We start from the raw sequence: 20351 nt of genomic DNA, 5'->3' as shown, positions 1-20351 counted from the left end.
TATATATATATATATATATATATATATCCTTACGTTGTCAGCAAATACTTCTAGTTCATTATATATATATATATATATATATATATATATATATATATATATATATATATATATAAAACAGAATTACCTCCGCCTACGTAAGACCTCAAGATCCACCGATTGAAGATGAAGATGACTTAAACACGTTCCTAAACGACGAACCCTCAATAATAATAGGAGACCTCAACGCAAGATCATAGGTCGCCAAAGCAATTCAGTATGAATGGAATGGACGTATGGTTTTGAAACTTATATAGTCTCTATAGGACTTTCGGTCTTTCGGAAATCCGTTGTATGAATTTATTTTATTTTGTTTTGTGTTCATGTAATTTGTTAACATTTGTTAGACAAAATGTTCTAATATACTAAAAGTCCGAAACGAATTTTAAGAACCGGTTACAAATCAATTTTTCTGTTAATTAAACTGTTTGTGTAATAGTTAAGGAGCACAACAATTTAATTCTTAATATTATTTGATATAACGCGTCAACAAATCTAAGTGAAAACTCATCATTATAATAATACGGTTCTAAGAATGTTGATAATTAAGTAAAGCTGATAAAACAGTAAAAATCATCGCAAACTAATGTTTCGTAGGATTTCATGTCAAACAAATTATTGATTTATGGAATCTTATGAAATTTCAAAGAACTATAATATGTAAATATAACGATACTCCTAATTTTTATAGTAGAAGGTTAAAAAATTTAACATGCTTTCAAACACTGAAATATGATTATATTTGCCATGTGAAGTTTGTGATTATTACTTATTGCAAAATTAAAGTAGTGAAAACGGCAGGCAGTAAACGGCTTTTCTCGGTTGACAGATTTTACTGATGTATATAAAAACAGTAATAACCCAAAGGTAAATTAAAGGGTAAGCGTGCTCGAGATAGAAGAAAAATATCAAAGAATTAGAGTCAGTTCTATTAAGCACTGGTGAATAAGTCTAGTAAGTGAAAACTAGATCACTATTTCGATCAGCAATAGACAAAGTAAAACCTATGCAATAATTTGTCTGTTTTCCACTACTGTTGTTAGATACTGCAGCTATTAAACATGTTTTAACAATTTTTGTAGAAAATCTGTAAATGATCTAGTTAAACGGACTAAAAAGATTATAACTCCGACTTGGTTCTTCGTCATAAACAGCTTTTATTATGTAAAATTCCTTAACATTAGGAGGAACAGAGATATTTGAAAATAACAAAATAAGTATAGAAATAAAGATGATTACAAAGAAAAGCTAAAGGAGCATGCACACCAAAACATTTAAGAAATGCATGAATACATTTACAAGGAAGTAGAGCTTAACAGAAAATTTCTTTGATGATTTACAGAAGTTCATAAACTTAGGAAGCTATAAATGAAAGATTAATTAAGGTACATATGTGCGCAACGGAGATAAACTAACAGTAGTTATGGCTGCATACACGCAATAAGTAACGACTGATTATTCTTTTTAGAGTGTCGTCTCCCTACGAAGGTTGACAATCATAATGGCTATTTTTATTTTTGATCTTGCTGCTCTAAACAAATCAATCGATCTGCATTGGTACCAATCACGTAGATTCTTCAACCATGAGTTCTGCCTTCGGCCAATAGATCTTCCTTGAATCTTTCCCTGTATTATGAGTCTCAAAATTTCATATTTTGGTCCCCTCATCACGTGGCCTAGGTATTCCAGTTTTCTGGTTTGTATAGTGGTGATTAGTTCTGTTTCTTTACCAACCCTCTCCAGTACTTCTTTATTAGTAATTCTATCAGTCCATGATATTTTTAATACTCTGCGGTATAACCAGAGTTCGAAAGCCTCGATTCTTTTTAAATTGCATTTTTTTAATGTCCAAGTCTCAGTTCCATATAATAATATTGAAAATATACAACAGAGAATGGTACGTAGTCTGATCTCCAAATTTAGATTTTTGCACGTTAGGAGTGGCTTCATTCAAGCGCAAGATAGAGAAAGATCGAAGCAATTGGGAGAGACCTACATTCAGGAGTGGATGGGAAATGGTTGACAAAGAAGAAGTCAATAGGTGATGTATATTTTGTGGTCTTTTTGTAATTAGCATGTACTTCGTTTTTTTAACGACTTAAGCTTTCGATAAGATGTTGTAGATCTTCTATACTCGTTGCTATGATCAAAGTGTCGTCTGTATATCGTAAGTTATTAATTATTTTCCGTTAACGGTAACTACAACTTTCTGAATTTCTTCAGAATATAAGTTAAACAAAAGTGGCGATAAAACACATCCCTGTCTAACTCCTTTACAGATCTTCATTTCTTCTGAGTGTTGCCCATCAATTTGAACCATGGCACTTTGGTTCCAATATAATGTTTGCACTATATTTATGATTTTACTGTCAATGCACTTGTTCATAAGTATTGATATTAGTTTTTCATGTCTTCCTTTATCGAAAGCTTTTTCGTAGTCAACAAAGCACAAGTGTAGATCAACGTTTACATCCCGACATCGCTGAATCAATATGTTGATGGCAAATAGTCCTTCTCGAGTACCCATTCCATTTCGGAACCCGAACTGTGTTTCACTAATATCCTCCTCTAGCCTTTCGTATATTCTCTAACGACTGATTAGCCGATGTAAAAGACGCATTTTTTGAAAATCTTCACGAAGAAATATCAAAAATAAGTCAACCGTGGAAAACGGGAGGAATAATATTAATGGAGAGAACATTAACAGTAGAATAGGAAGGAAAGATGGGAATGAAACAGTGGAAAAAATACAGAGAAGATACCACGAAAAACAATGGTGAGAGATTCATAGTTTTGTGCAACCAGAATCTTTAAATGGTGTCTTCCCACATAAATTGATACACAGTTCGGGAGAAGCGTGACATGTGATAGCGATCACTATTTATTAAGTTCAAAAATACACTTCACAATCCGAAGACAAGAAAGAGAAACACGTCTAGACATAAACAAAAGATAAAAGCTAACCGAACGAAGATTAAAAGCCGAGGTAGAGAAAATACCCAAGAACTATTCAAAAATAGATTGGATTAGAAGCTACAAATTTTCTCCCCTAAAAATATTGATCGATTATACGCAACATCTAAAAAACTGTTTACATGAAGCAGCATTTGAAGCATTGGGAAAATATGTAAAATCCAGTTTAAACAAACCACACTGACGGGACAACGAAATGGAGAAAGAAATCAAATGTAAAAGACAATTATACCAACAATATTTAACTTCCCAAATTAATACAAGACAAAATAAAATACAAAGAAAAACAAATAGAAGTAAAGAAAGCTCAAAATTAAAAAATTGAGAAAAGAAAAAAATAAAGACATAATGAAGAGCATAAAGCCTGAAGACTGGAAAGAGTATTTCAAACTTTCAAAGAACTGTTAGTAGAGAATACAGTATAATTTCAAGAAAATATTAACCACAACAAAGAGAGAATTGCAATAGTACACTTGCCAATAAGATTAACAACAGAAGAAATTAAAAATGTATGTAAACATCTGAAGAGGAACAAAGCACCCGGAGATATACACGGAGAATTGTTTAAGTACGAAATGAACAAATTATACGAACATCTTCGGCAACTATTTCAAGAATGCATAAATAAAGCAAAATCCCTAAGGAATGGACATCATATCTCAGTACTATACATAAAAAGGGTGACAAAAACAATTGTAAAAATTACCTACGAATAGATTTATGAGTAGAATATATGGGAAGGTTTTGGAGAATCGAATCGAGAAAACATATTTAGATTCTGAAGCCTGTAGCGCACCCAGAGGGGGTTTCGGGGGGTTAAACCCCTCCCCCCCCGACCCTATTCCGACACTGTTATTCACACATTTTAAGGACTCAAAATGGAGGTAAAATCACAAACAAAATTTCGGTGACCAACCAAACCCCACCCCCCAGAGGCAAATTCTAGGTGCGCTACTGTCTGAAGCACAAGAACAAACAGGATTTCGTACCGTCGTGCGTCGATCCCTATTGACCAAGAACGCATACAGCGACCTAGAAACCACAACCAGTTCTACGCGAACATTTGGAAGAAGCAGAACTAATCTGACTAGACAATGACAAGTGTGACCTTGCCGAAACGTCGCCAAAACAATAGTTTTCTAAAAACCAAAATTATTCATTGGGGTAGACCTCGATGGACCGATGACATCTAAAGAATTGCGACTAATTCGGTAGCAGAGGTGCAGAACGGAAGTAGATGAAAATATCTAGGAGAGGCCTATGTTCAACAATGGAAAAAATAAATCAAAAAGAGTCACACAAAGCTTATCACTGTTTGGCATTTATTTAACTTGACAATCTCCTAAAATTGATTATCGAGTAAGTGGGTCAAGGAATATTGACGTGAAATAATATACAGTGAAATTGCTTGGCAATTATCACTAACACGAAAACAAGTAACGACGAAAGCTGGGATAAAATCAGTGTAATCTAGTACACGAAAGAAACTGAGAAAAATGTGGTCACCTTAAATGTCGTATAAAAACAAAAATGAAAAGAACTTAGATTAGAACTTAGAAGATTCCAGAGTTTGATGAAAAAGCGGACGAAGACTACCAAGACGATCTCATAACATTTTAAGAACTAAAAGAAGGCCTTAACAAAACCAAGTACTGCAAACCATAAGGCGACATGGATTAAATGCAGAATTATTAAAATATGGAGAACTATTATTAAAATTACGTCCGCTACACTTAAAGAGCCTGTGCTGGAAACACCAGCTTAAAAACCACAATTGTGATATCACTGTTGGCAAAAAAAAACGTAATGACTCTATTGAGGAATCAGCGTAATCGATTTCAACATATATTCAAATCCATATATATATATATATATATATATATATATATATATATATATATATATATATATATATATATATCGATCAGAATACATTTTAAAAAGATTTTAGGAAGAAGTGGGTACCCAAAACATCTTATACAAATTCTAAAAAGCATATATATATTAATACTAAAAGAGCTATCAAAACCGGCTCATGAATATAATCCGGAATCAAACTATGAAGAATATATAATAATTAAATATTGGTGATAGTCTGTATGCATGGATTATTATTTATGGATACATTATGATAATTCTGCACAGCCATCAACCACTCCTCGTATATACTTCAAAGTGACCGATGATACTTTAACGTGTTTTAATTAAAGAGCTGGTTCTGTTCAAAGAGACGGTAAAACTCCATTTATTATTCCATCTATGGTTGCCAATTTGGAAACAACGGAATATTAAGTATATGGAAATGAGATTTCAGCAATTACTAAATTATTCCAAAGTAGTTATACAATTATATGATAATTTACAAAGAACAAATGTAAATAAAAAGTACGTTGACTTTAATACATCCAAATCAATTGTTTATCACATTATAATCTTATAAAGCAGCAAAAACATCCAAATGATTAAATTGTTTTGTTAGAGTACGTCTTATTCTAGGAGACATACATATAGGGTATAATGTTATGAAAATTAAAAACAGGAACGTTAGCCCAGTCTGGTTAAAAAAAAGGTCGAAAAATGTATCGCAGATATCTCAAGGTTTTAAGACATAGGTGGGGTTACTAAATGACGAATAGATGAAAAAGTACTCGTATTTTTATCTTGCGTTTTTTTTTAAACAATAATTTATGGTCACAATTTGATTTTTTGTCTATAAGTTTTTTCCCTTATATTTTACATAAACAATATTTATATCAATTTTTTATTATCAAGAATATCGTTATTTTCCCGTTTTTTTTTTGGGAAGTAGGTACGATGCCACAAAAAGTACCTACAGAAGAAGACGCCAGGATGCAACCAGCAGAAGTCCAGGAATCCGAGAGAAAAAATGACCAATATCACGCGGTGCAAGAGCGGGACGTCGTGAAGAAGAAAATGAAATATAAACAATTTGAAATGTAGACTAATAATGGCAATAAACGTTTTTATTTTTATTTTTTATTTTTATTTTATTTTCCCGTTTTTTAAATTAAAATTGATAAATGATTTACGAAGATATTTGCAAAAAAGCAGTTTTTTGCACTAATTTATAATTTTTTTTATTAACAAAATAAAATGTTATTAATACATTTGAACATCGAGGAATTACCGTCTTTTAAATTTGTGCGAAATTTCCCCCCGATCGGTCAAATAGTTTAAAAGTTATTTAATTTATTTATCCCTGAGGCTCTAAATATTTAAACTATTAAACTTGCTCTATTAATTATGCTAGACACATTTAGCAAATTTCATAGGTTTCTTTTAGACTTAAACTATCTCAGAAGTTGAATGCATACTGCGTTTTCATCGAAATTATTTACAAAATAAACGTTTGAAAAAGGGGTATGTTTTTTACTTATAAAGAATTGTAATAATAATTTTTCAGGCTACAGACTTGTACGTACAACCATGGGATAGCTGGTAAAAAAACCCACATTTAAAAAAACAACGTTCTATGACCAATAGGAACGAAGTTAGGGACTATTTTTAAAAAAATCATATCTCCATTGTTTATAAACATTAAGAAGTAAAATTTCCACAAATTTTGAATGAAAATCTAAACTTTATATTGAAACTTATAGCTATAAAATTCATCAAATTTTTCGAAACTTACAGCCCTTCGAAACGAAGATACTTTCGAAAGATCGACATAGGAAAGTTGAAGGGATAACTGTTTCAGCTCCGTTTTTTTTTTCGAGATCGGAACTTCAAATTGAAACACGAAGGAAAATTTACATTACCTCGGCTTCCATTGCAGCTAGAAGCCTCTTTTTTAATCTGGGGTAGCTCGTCGAAATATGAATAACTACATAGTTTTCACTGGCCGGAAAATATGGGAAACCTCGGAAAAATTTTAGTCCATTTGAAATTCACCGTAAAAACTTAATTTTTTAAACTTTTAAACTATTTGACCGATCGGGGGGAAATTTCGCACAAATTTAAAAGACTGTAATTCCTCTATCGTCTTCCTCCGCCAAGCACAGAAACGTTCTTTGAAGAAAAGTTCAGTCGTTCTATTTAAACAAGGAGATTCCAACATTTTATCCATCCATTCCAGTAGATACAACAGAAATTATTTTGCTGGCGAAGGCGATATTTAAAAACTATCAAAAAATTTAGAACAGACGAGAGTTTGATCAGATCTGGCTAAAGTTTTCGACAGTCCGTTCTAGAAGAATATTCAACTAGTTTAAATGCTCCCACAGGAAAAAATGACAGATTCATAATCAGGCATATTGACAGCGAAAATAGTTTTGTGGAGACTGGTTTACTGGAGTTTATAAAATCGAAATCGAAATCCACTGAAGATTACCACGAAGAAATGATCTCCGATGTTTTTGAGGATTATTTTTCTCACGTATTGAAATTTCTACCAAATTATGCTGCGGTTGTTATCCCAACCAGTTTCATGGAAAAAAATGCAGATATTTTTAACGGACTTGAATAAAATGATCCAATATAGTTCGTATAGGCTCAAGTAAAAGGTTAAAGACAAATTATAACTTTTAAATTGAAGGACGTCCGACAATTTTTATTAAATTCTATAAAAAAAAGTAACGCGAGATAACTGGTCCAATGCCGTAAACAAAATGAAAAAAGAAGAAAAAATGTGGACTCTTAATAATAACATTGAAGAAGTTTGTCAACTCATACTAATTCCTATCGGACCGAAACACGAATCTGAAACAGGTGAAGAGATGAAAGTCCATAATTTATTTTAAGTTCATCAGTAAGTTTTTAATTTATCTACATTGTCCAAATTTTATGTCTAAACAGACATCAATACGATTTATCCGCTTTAACATTAATATATTGAACATATAATCTTTTCCCTCTAAAATCTGTCCCTTTTTGATGTTCCGACACTGGTCATTTATTTTTATACCTATATTAGGTATATAATCGTGGGTTTGTATTGTAATTTCTAAGTGAACAGGTGTGTTTCTCTTTGAACAGTAATATCTAGTACATTTCAACTGAGAAGATATTATTTTGAGTTATTTAACTTTGACCACCCTTACCCACTGTTTGAAGATTTGTGACTATTTGCATTTGTAATGAGCTGTCACTTAAATAGACTTTAATTATAAAAAGGAATTGAAAGCAGCGCGTTATTAACCCATAACAAAATTCAAGAACGACTAATCGGAAGGAAAATGTATTCTTGAAAGATCTCAGAAATTAACCTTACTCAATAGATGCTAAAACTTCGAAAGCGAATAATAAACGTAACTTACAAAAACAAACAATTGAATCAAATAAAATGTCTAATAATTCTTAACAGATTAAATAGTTTTTTTAAAAATTGGTGGAAGTAGTAGCAATTTGAATATGCAACATTGTTTACTGGCCACTGCTTAATAAAAACAATGTCTTGTATTCAAATTACTACTACTTCCACCAATTTTTAATAAACTATTTAATCTGTCAAGAATTGTTAAAAATTCTATTAAATTAATTCTTAAACAGATTAAAAACTTTTAAAAAAATTGGTGGAAGTAGTAGTAATTTGAATACAAAACACTGTTTACTGGCCAGTGCTTAATAATCGAGAATTTTAACAAAAACTGTGAAATAACAAAACGTAATAAATATTGAAGAAAACGCCAGTTAATGCATAGATTTCTTTAAAAAATTAAAAGAAACTGAAGTTAAAACTGCAATTACTTACAAAACCATTCACTCAACATTCCTTTGAATCTACTACATAAAGTCCCTATTGAGACACTATTTAATTGTACATAAAACTACAATTCTCGTTCACGGTAATTAAACGTCCATTACACATTTTAGTGACTACACCAATAAAATATAAAGAACACCATTAAACTACCAGTGTTTTCCACACTAAATTGTCCTACATCAACGTTTTCAACTTGAAAATTTGAATCGGTAGCGCGCGAATGTACTGCGCGACGTTTCGACCGTTTTCGAATGAGGTGTTGCGTAAAACTGTTGCTTGGAAGGCTCCTCGTTTCCAGTTGGCCGATGGAGGCGGGTCGCAGAGAGCAAGAAAAGTTGCAGTTCGGGAGCTAGCAAGCAGGTTGCCGTTGCCATGGTGCGCGCTCATCGCGGAGATTTCGCGTTTCGTGGCCGCGTCTACAACGACGACTTGTAGGATGCGTCATGTTTCATTCATTGTTTTGTTTTATTTTGTAGTGGACAACTACGAGTATCGGTTCAAAATAATCCATTACATTCTACTTTAGGTCAAGTTTATAGCCATACACTTCGAACTAGAAACATAAAACCGATATCTTAAACTACACTGGCAGTGATGTCATGCAACCACATTTTGGAAACGGTTTTGATTTTAAACAATTCAAACTCTCTAATACTGTGGTCATAACACTTCATTGTAAATTTATTTCAAGTTTTTATGTACTTATAAATTTATTTTGGATATTTCACTGAAGTAAATTATTATCACTTTCATACAACGTATTAGAGAAAACAGAAAAATGTTCTACCTCTAACAGGTGTGAAAAGAATAGAAATATTAGTGAATAAAAAAATGTGTAATTAATTTACTATATAAAAAGTATATTTAGTACAGTAGGCTATTGATTATGTCGTAATTTAAAAAAATGGTTGAATTAGTCCCTATGCGCTAGGATGTGTTTGGGTAAATTCTATGCATTTTTCTTATGAGCATACATAGAAAATGTTATCAAAATTAAATTTACTATCAAAATGTCACCTTTTAACGTCAAAAATAATAACAAAAATATATTTAAAAACCAAGTAAAAAAACACGAACAAAGACGTTTTTTCTTTTTTGTCCCGTAAGTCTTTTTTCCACGAAGGTATAAGTATAGACATTGCTTCATAGAAAACAACTATCCTTCCTCTTCAAAATGCCGTTTAGTAGAAGTCTCTAGAATTTATAATATCTGAGATACGTTTTTTCAAAGTTCGCCACGCACACCATTTTTGAGCCATTTTTCTCTTTTTTCGCAAATTATCCTATAACTTTATTCTACGCAGATTTAGGTATATACAATGGAACATTTAATTGAAATAAAAATCAATATCCTTTAAAACGACCTAGGAAGTTCTAGCACTAATTTTAAGCAAGATATGATTCTTCAAAGATTTCTGCTTTTATCAATTTTTGTTAAGTTCTACGGCTATTTTTTAAATTTCTCATTATACCTTTTTTGCACATTTAGGTATATGTTTTACCATATCAAAAAGAAAACCTATTTTCTGTACTTTAAAATAGTCTATTGTAAAATATTCTAAGACTAACGGTAACGAAGATATGGTTTGTCAAAGTGTGAAGCTTGCAACGATTTTTACTAAGTATTACGGATATTTTTATAGTTTCTAGTTATAACTATTTCCTTATACATTTAGGAATATACAAATCGTTGCAAGCATCACACTTTGGCGAACCATAATGCAACTTAAATATACAAGAAAAAAAGTTATAATTGGAAATTTTAAAAATAGCCGAAGTTCACGTAGCAAATAGCAAAAATCGGTAAAAGTAGAAAATTTTGAAGGACCATATCTTGCTCAAAATTGGTCCTATAACCTTCTATAATCGACCATTTTAAAGGAAATTGATTTTTCTTTCTAATAAATGTACCCTTGTATATACCTAAAACTGTAGACAAAAGTTATAGAACAATGTTTGCGAATAAATAGGAAAAATTGCCCAAAAATGGTGTGAGTGGCGAAATTTGGAAAATCGTATCTCAGACACTATGAATCCCAAAGACTTCTACCAAACCTCATTTTGAAGAGAAAGGATCAATTTTTTCTGTGAAGCAATGCCTATATCCCGGCATAAAAAGTTATGGGGTAAAAAAGAAAAATCGGATTATTTCGTATTTTTTTTGCTTCGTGTTTTGAATATATTTTTGTAAAAAAAAATTATTTCTTACTTTAAAAGATGACACTTTGATAGAAAATTTAATTTTTAACAGTTTTTCTGTTGATGTACATGTACAAAACGTGTATTTTTCTGTTGATGTATATGTACAGAAATAAAAAAAATCCTAATCTAATCTTAAGTCCTATTCGCAATGGATTAACTGTATTTCAAATAAATGAAAAAGGAACTTAACAAATTAATTTGTGCGGTAACAAAAAATTAATAAAAAAAATATGCAGTCTTGGTAGAGACGGCTTTTTAAAAAGGGTTGATCATAAATTGGCTTATTTAAAATATTTGAAACAAAATATCTTGAAATAAGGGAACTATTAGCTTTATAATTTTACGAAGTAGTTATAAAATAATGTGAGAACAAAACTGCAAGGAGTAGTTGAATAAATATATATATATATACGGCATATCTTACAAGATTAGAAAAAATAAAAAATAATAATAACAAACAAAATTATAATTAAGTGATGGATTCGACCGTTACTTGATGGAAATTTATTTTATGTAACAATAAAACACTAAAAACTTTGTTTTCAAAACTTCCACAAAAATTATTATAAATTTTTATCACTACAGCTGTTTCGGCAGCGTGCCTTTCTCAAGTGACACATACCAAAGTCAAGTGAAACATACAAAACAAAGCGACACAAAAAATGTCAAGTGCACATACCAAAAATAGATCCCTTGAGAAAGGCAAGCTGCCGCAACAATTGTAGTGATAAGAATTTATAACAAATTTTGTGGAAGTTTTAAAAACAAAAGTTTTCAGTGTTTTAATGTTATATAAAATTATAATTGCCACAATGATTTTCAATCTCCGATAGAAGCGGAACTTGAAGAAGCATACCCATATATGTTGTCAAAAACAATTGCGTAGTTAGATTATGTGCATTATCGTGACAAAGAAATCGGTTACCGCTAATAAACTGCATATTTTCTTTATTAGTTCGAAAGAAAAAATCTTTTCCAACTATTTCGTGTCGCTAATTTAGTGACGATCTTCTCTGTATTTTCATAAAGAGAAAAATTAATAGATCGCCTGTATAGAAGCTTCACTTCAAAAAGACTTAAATTTATTGAAGATCTTCTTATTTCAAACCAATATTGAAATATATTTTTATACAATTATTTTTAGTATCTCGTTTTGGATAAAGAATTTCTAGATAAAAGTCCAAATATTAAATAAAGTTGTTTATTTTTCTGTAATATAATAACATTACCATCAGAAATTGCAAAATTAAGAGGCTACAGATAAATCAGTCCAGGAGAATCTACTATAAATTTAAAAGTGTAGTGTCCTATTTTTTGTGAATATTGGTTATTTGGAGTTTGGAGGAAGAATAGAGGGAAGAAAAGAAGAAAGAAGAAACCTTGGCAAACCTAGGAACATAAGATTGGACTAACCTCAGTGTTGAACAGATATTTCACGTTGCAAAAGATAGGGAAGCGTTTAAAGAAGTGATCGCCAACCTTCGTTAGAAGACGTCGTAATAAGAAGAAGAAGGAGTTTTTGTTTACTATTTAAAAACAAAGTGTCAATTTTGTTTGGTACTTTGGTTTTTCATTCTTCAAGGTTGACTGTAGAATTTTTTAAACATAGATTTTTTGTTAATTCGAAAAGATACATTGAAAAAAATTTTTATCTTAGTAAATTTTCTAGTTTGTAAAGAATTTTTTTTTCATTCGTAGAATGTAACAGTTTAATGACTTTCTTGTTGATTTCTAACTTTAATAATACACTAAAAGTTGATATTAGCACTTACCGTTCATTTGAATCATCTTGAAACGACAGTATGTTAGTATGTTATTCATTAAGACGGCACACAACATACGGCCACCGGTTTTTATTCCCGTCACTCCAAATTATGACTATACTATTAAAATAACATTCTGAAGAAAAATACGTAATGGAATTTTTAATAAAATGATTGTAACATTAATATTATTAACTTATTTGACAAAAATTTAATTGTGTATTTCAATTGGTCGGCAATTTCATAAAATTTTATATTTTCAAAATTTCTTATAATTTTCTCTAATTATATAATGCAGCTTTAAATATTTTCTAAATATTTTCTTTCGTGAGTTATGCAGAATGCCACAATGCGCGTCAAATTAAATTTGTTTCGCGAGAATGTCAACAGCGTTATAATTTTGAACGATTATGTATATTAGAACCCTATTAAATTGTTAATACAGTACAAGTACAACCTTACTTACGTACAAGTTACTTTTACTTTTTCTTCCACACAAAAATTTCAAAAAACAGTTTATTTTATACAGTAGCTTTATCCGCTAAATAGTTACCACATAATAGTTCTACCATTATTTACAATTTTGTTATAATATCCACCAAGTACTTCACTGTACCTACAAAATATCAACAATAAATTGTACATGCTCGATGCTCGCGTTCAATGAACTACGGTAGTAAAATATGCGATTTTATTATTATATCCACGATTAAAAATATCATCGCGTGCAGTTGTCCACCACCAGTTCTTATTATGATTACTCTCGAGGATGTCGGGATTCCAAGACCGTGACCGAGCAGGTTTTGTTTAGGATCAAGTCTGAGGGTCAATTCTCGAAATATTTGAACTTATGTGGTAAGGGCAAAAAATATTTTCAACTTGTCCCAGCTTCATCAAAGTCTCTGACCATAATAGGATTATAATGCGAAAAAATTTACATAAATATGTGCACCATTGTTAGGATTAAAAAATCTCGTGAGTAAAATTGAGATCAAAAAGCGATAAACAAAATTGAGGACGATTGACAGACGTCAGAGTTAATAAATTAAATATAATTTCCGACATTGATGCATACTTCCTGGTTTCTTATTAAATAAAAACAAAAATACAAACCGTACCCTTTTTGATTTTTTTTTGTAACGTAAATGTTATATTTAGAAATTGTTGTAGTTTGCTGAGTACGATCTATTGCGTATTAAAAAAAAAACAAAAAATTGCCAATATATATATTATTGTTTTATAATTTTTTTTTATTATTAGAATGATAGTTTTTTTGTTTTATGTTTTAATCTCTTCCAATTCATTATGTACAACTTTGCTATCAAAACTGTACAGGGTTCAGTCAAGTCACAACATCGTGATGTTTGAATGAAAATAAAATGCAAAACTATCGCTGTCGAAACATAACCGAAGAATTTCTAATAGTACTTAATCTATATGTGAAATGAAATAACAGAATTTTTCAGTTCTCAATTTTTCTGGTGTAAAGGTGGTCGTGTTTCAACCAATCACAAGCGAGTAGGCAGCAAATTTAACTCAAATCTACTATTTTTATTTTTTAATCAAGCAAAAATGTTCCGAAAAAGGAACAAAGGGTATTATCGCACGATTTGGCCATACAGACGCGATCAAGGGTCTTCTCAGGTAATTTAAATATACAAAAAATTATCATGAGACAAGGCACTGTTATTTTAGTTTGTCGAAACTATACAATGGAAAAATATACTCGAAGGAGTAGAGATAATCTCAATGAACGGTAAATTATACAAGGTGGGCCTAAAGTTATCACTCGATGTTCTTTAGCTGTATTTTTTTAATGAAAAACTTTGGTTCTGCTTATGAAATTAGTTTATTTAATTTATCATCCTCTTGCCAGAACTTCCGCCGACAGGTTCTCGCATTTCTGGCGACTATTCTCCTTAAGGGATTCAAGAGTCTGAGGCTTGTTGACGTTAACCCGTGGCTTCAAAAAACCCAATAAAAAAGTATCGGGTGATCTGGCCGGCCAGTGCAAATCCCCAAAACGAGAGATTAAGCTACCCGGAAATCATTAATTCAGAATATCGATTGTGTGCCGTTGCACCGTCCTGTTGGAACCACATGTTCTCCAATCGCCATTTATCAAAATAAAGAAGATTTTGTTTAAGATGAAAATGAGCCTAATTGCTCGTGATAATTTTCGATGAAAAATCGTCCTCCTCTCCTTTGAGATTTTTGAGAGGATGGCTCTACCGTAGGTAAAACACGTTTCGTTTGGTAAAACAGCTAACAGCTGATGCACTGTCTGACACAATCTTTGACCAAAATTCTGTGTAGGGACCGCCGGTTAATGCCCAATTGCGTGGCACGTCGTCTTGTAGATGTTACAGGCTCATCTTTAACATCTTGGGCAACAGCAACAATATTCTCAGCAGAACTGCTGCTTAGAGGACGGTCAGCATTGGGAGCATCTTGTATTGTTCCAGTCTCTGCAAACCGACTTTCAAAACGCCGCAGCGTTTGTCCAGTTGGTGTAGGATGACCAGGAAATCTGCGACGAAATTCACACTGACGAATTGTTGCGCAAAAAAATGAAATGATTATTCAGCGTTCTTGCGGAGTAAACCAATTTATGGCTTGACGATTTGTATTCTGCATTGGTTAACTTCACAAATGTCAAAACCAATTTGACATGGACATGACACTAGGATGATTACTTTTGCCCCACCTTGTAGATATTATACTTAAATTGATAGAATGTAGTCCAAAAACATCCAAAACAGTATGGTTTCGACCATTTTTATAGTACAGTACACGTTGGTTACATTTTTATTTGCGAGCTCAAATTTTCGAGGTTATACCGGTGGGGCAGTTTTTGTATCTGAAAATATGTTCCACATTTTGCATTTCCTAACTATCACATTTACATAGCCTTTTTTTTAGTTTTATATTTGAATTTAGTGAAGCGACTCCTAACGATTAATCTAAGGATGTTTTTCCATACTGTAAAGTTTAAAATTTAGACAGTCCATCGAACTTGAGGAATAGAGAATGCTCGAAATGCTAAACCTGTACTGTTTCACTAAAGATTTTTCTTGATTTCAGTCGTTTTCATGATATTCTAGCTCTGTATAGGGCATGGCTCATTTGCGATTTTCTGAATATGTTCTGTTGCATTTCTGCGGGTTGCGAACTCTTAAAACTTCGCTGTATTTAGTATCTGATGTATGTAATTAGTATCCTGCATGTCCCAAGAGCCAATATGTACTTATTTGGCAGATCTATTGTAAATGGAATGATCTAAATGCTCTAAAAGAATAAATTCCTGGAATATACTCAAAACCGAGTCTCCTGTTTTTAAAAATCGGCAAAAGCATGTCAACCTCGATATATATTGTACAAAATGTAATATTACATAATAATAACTTTCAAAAAATTAATTGAGAAAACACAAACGTTCAACTTACCTGTGCGACGTTTTCAAAATGTTCGTGACTCTTTTGGTAGACTCTGGCTTTCTGAAGATTTCGGCCGATGCCTGTATTCTTTCTGATGAATACTTCACCGTGGTTTGCTAACCAATCCAACACCTGTAACAATATAAAAGAAATTATATTATATTTAAGGATGTATTCCTGAAGAGTTTAAACGTGTTTCTTTCTATTATAGCTGTGCGATTTCATTCTGTATCAATGAAATTCATACATTTTCACAGATAGTTTGATACGAGTAGAGTTGAACACTGACCAATGAGGAATTCCTTACAAAAATTGAAGAATCCACTATATAAACAGATACTGAAAAAATTTATTGTTAATATTACAAGTTTAGCGAGATAACTAATATTGTTTCCACTTAATAGACAGATCAACTGCAGACGGCAGTTGCTGTTGTTGTTGTATTTTAGTTACATTTTCTATGATCATTGTCGGGAAAATAATTTAATAATAAGACATTTTACAGAATAAACGATTAAGAACTAAAGTCAAAGAAGTCGGATGAATTGCAATAATATTTTATTGATGCATTACTGAGACTCAAATATGGCGTTAAGTTATCGTACATTATATATTTTTTATATTGGTGCACACAATAAAAACAAATATGCTGTATTTACTTGAACAACAATTTCTAGAATCTTTATCGTATCAATTCTTTTACTGTATGAGTAAGCGATGACACCAATGTTTGTTATGTGTTAAGGGATAATTTTAACATTTAAAATGAATCATAGTTGATTTTTAAGAAGTTGGTATTACAACTTTGCTGACTAAAAAAGATTATATTTTCACCTTAATAGACTATATGTCCCAAATAAGTATATTTAGGAATACAAGATACATAAACCTTTGACAAAAATTAGTATGATTCGCTCTTCCAAGCAAATATCTAGCGAAAAAAAATTGCTAAGCGAATATTGTTTAAAACAACATAAAAGGTTATTAAAAAAATTGTAATAGCTGAACAGAAGTGGAAGAGAAAAATTGATGAAGGCCACTGCTGAACTGAGTTATGAAACCTCGTTTTAGGCTCTATGCCTGTACAAGGTACGGCTTTTCCTTGTGCAAAATGGGATTGAGGTTTAACAGTAAACGTTCTGTTGTGCTGCTCCCGAAAGACACTTTTTCTTTTCGTCTTCTTTTTATGTAGATATGATTCTGTCTGTTTTTCAATGTGCCTCCAGTAAGTTGTCGTTCCATCGTTTTCGTGGTCTTCCTACTGATCGTCTTCCTATTGGGGAACTGTCTCTTGCCGTCTTTTTTAGTCTATTTGTTGTTATTCGGCTTATATGATCTTACCCAGTCCTTGATATTCTCCACCATGATAATGTGATGCCTAGATATTTAATCTCCATCAATTGTTCTATTATCTGACCTTCCTTCCTATTAGTAAATTTGCTGTTATAATCATGTATATTGTATTTTTTCGAGAAATTTAGATGTTAAATTTTCTGGCGGTTATATTGAATTGGTGCAGCATAAATTGTAAATCATCTTCACTTTGAGAGAGTAGTATTGCGTCGTCTGCATAGCAGATTATTTAAGTTGTTTTTCTCCCATTTGGTATCCTTTTTAATTCTTACTTTTTTTATTATTGCATCCTTAATCAGGTTGAACAATAGAGGACTCAGGGAATCTCCCTGTCTTATCCCATTGCCAGCTTCAATAGGGTCGGTTAGTTCTTCTTCTACTTTGACTTTTATTATGTTGTTTTGGTAGATATTTTCGATCATTTTGGTTATTCCTAAAGGTATCTCTCTTGCGTACAATAAGTGGGTAAAGTCCTTTAATTTAACCCGATCAAATGCCTTCTTAAGGTCCACGAAACATAGATATGCCGGTTTGTTGTATTCTAATGAATTCGCTTGCACTTGCTTCATTATAAATAAAGCGTCGGTGCATGATCTTCCCGACCTAAAACGTTGTTGTTCTTCTGCTAGTGTTATAATTTCATTCAGTTTATTTGTTATCACTTTGGTTGTTAATTTTAGTGTTGTGTTTAATAAATTAATTCCTCTGTAATTTTCCAGGTCAGTAGCCCACAAAGTGTTCGGCTCCCTCTGCCCTCTCCTCACACCTGGGCCACATTGCTGATTGGCTGAGACCATAGATATTTTGGTGTCTCTCGAGATTAGCGCGACCTATGAGGACCTGTACTACCTCCCGAATTTGATCTCTTCTCAAAGCAGTTAGATGCTTTCCTAACAAGACTGAGCCGACGACGCTCTTAGTCTGACGACAATCGGTCCTCCCATTCCATTTTGCCAGGTGTTAATCTAGGGTCCACTTCCGCATATCAGTTTTATATTTTGGATATGAATAAAAGGATTCAGATCCGGATATAAAAGGGGAAACACACCTGCTTTGTTCCTTTCTTAGCTGCTACATTGGCCCCTCATTCCCCCAATACCGGAATTCCCAGGCATCCATCTACCAGCTACTTTGTAGTATTTTTTAACTGCAACTCATTCAGAGTTTTAAATCAGGTTGTCATGCAGCTCTGTCGTTTGATACACTAAGCTTCGACATCTGAATTAGAGTTATTAAATGCTACGTTTGGTCAGTCCTTCTGCCAGGAGTTGACGCCTGTGCATTTTAATTAAATACCATGAGACGGCTAGAAAAGAAAGACTTCAAACCTAGGCCATATAATGAGAAGTGACAAATATAATCTGCGACGAATAATAATTAAAAGAAAGACATAAGGCTGAAGAAGATTAGGTAGAAGAACAATGTTGTGGCTTCGAAATATCATAGCTTGGAGGGCATAATACTAAGAGCGACACAGACTAGGAAAGATTTTCATGTCTTGATCCCAAACCTCTAGTATTACAGTGCACCAGAAGAAAAAAATAAAAAAATAATCGGATGAGGCCAAATACACATAGAACTTTTAAGATATGGATATTTTCTTTAACAGTGTCTATTATGTGCCCAATTTTCCACTTGTATCAAACTACAAACTATCTGGCTGTAAACACTATCACAGCAACAGATACTATTACCCCGTGCCATAGTCCGAATAAACCTTACTCTTAGTGGCATTTAATGTTATTAATAGAAAAATATAAACCTAATTTTATAACAGGTCGTAAATCCAGTGACGAAAATATTATAGATAGATTTATCAAACCACTTACCTGTTTCACATCTTCTTGAAACAATCTCAACGCCAGTCTTTGATGTAGTTTGATTTTCTTTGCATGCCATTTTTGTTCTAGTGCTCGATGGTGGTTCAATATTTGGTGTATGACTGCTAAAACATGACTAGCTCCTTCACTGTAGTCGGCGGCAGGATTACCACCCGGTCGGTTTTCGAATTTTGTTCCCTCGCCCTAATTTTGAAATCAATCACAAATTAAAACAATTTTGTATAAATCACTCAATCTATATATCCAAAAATACATTTGAATAAGTAAATATAAAATAAAAATGTAGACCATACTTAATTATAGCAAGGATACAGTATAACATGTTTCGGCCAATTGGAGCTCATCAGATAGTGGTAGGACAGACATTTGACCACATTTATATAATTACAAATAGAAGGCTCAAATAAATATACAAGAACTTAGCGAAAAGGTACCGATAAAAAGAGGAGTGATACAGGGATGTGTTCTGTTGCTCAACCCTTTTTACCATATATAGCCAAGCATTCTTTGAAAAAGACTTGAACTCGCAAAAATCACCGGCATAATATAGTCATAATTAACGGCATGGTGGTAAATAATATAAGTTTCCGGGATGGTACGGTCATGCTTGTAATCACAGGAACTTAATTACACAGATTAATCAACTATACAAACAATTTCCTCGAAAATTATGAACTTTTATTAAACCTTAATATATACCAAGTATGTAATATATCAGTACTAGTATATTTATCACTCAAACGAATGCATTTGGAAAAAGTAGAATATATAAATATTTGAGAACTTGGATCACACAACAATCATCAAATAAGAGTGATAACAACAGGAATCGAAACAGCTAGAAATGTTTTAAATAAACTAAAAAAGTTTATCTGCAGCCGGGATCTTTTAAAGAAATTAGGAGTAAGAACATTAAAGATGCTATCTATTCTCAAAATTGGTACAATGAATGGGAAGTTGAGCATTTCAACAAGAAAATATAAACAGCTTGTAGTCATTTGAACTATTTAAAGAATCAGTG

At 32.1% G+C, this 20351-nt stretch overlaps 1 protein-coding gene across 6 annotated transcripts in view; it reads right to left on the bottom strand.

Moving 5' to 3' along the window:
- Positions 1-20351, bottom strand: part of trio (trio Rho guanine nucleotide exchange factor) — a 668772-nt gene that overhangs the window by 539237 nt on the left and 109184 nt on the right. For all 6 annotated transcript variants that reach the window (XM_072529242.1, XM_072529243.1, XM_072529237.1 and 3 more), the window contains 2 exons: positions 19319-19513; positions 16146-16268 (listed from right to left, as the gene is read on the bottom strand). In XM_072529242.1, coding sequence (XP_072385343.1) covers positions 16146-16268; positions 19319-19513 — 318 coding nt within the window. The remainder of the gene's footprint in view (positions 1-16145; positions 16269-19318; positions 19514-20351) is intronic.

The sequence above is a fragment of the Diabrotica undecimpunctata genome, chromosome 4, assembly GCF_040954645.1.
Source record: "Diabrotica undecimpunctata isolate CICGRU chromosome 4, icDiaUnde3, whole genome shotgun sequence".
NCBI classification, from domain to species: Eukaryota; Metazoa; Arthropoda; class Insecta; order Coleoptera; family Chrysomelidae; genus Diabrotica; species Diabrotica undecimpunctata.
The sequence above is the reverse complement of the archived record's forward strand: the minus strand, read 5'-3'. Positions and strand labels throughout refer to the sequence as shown.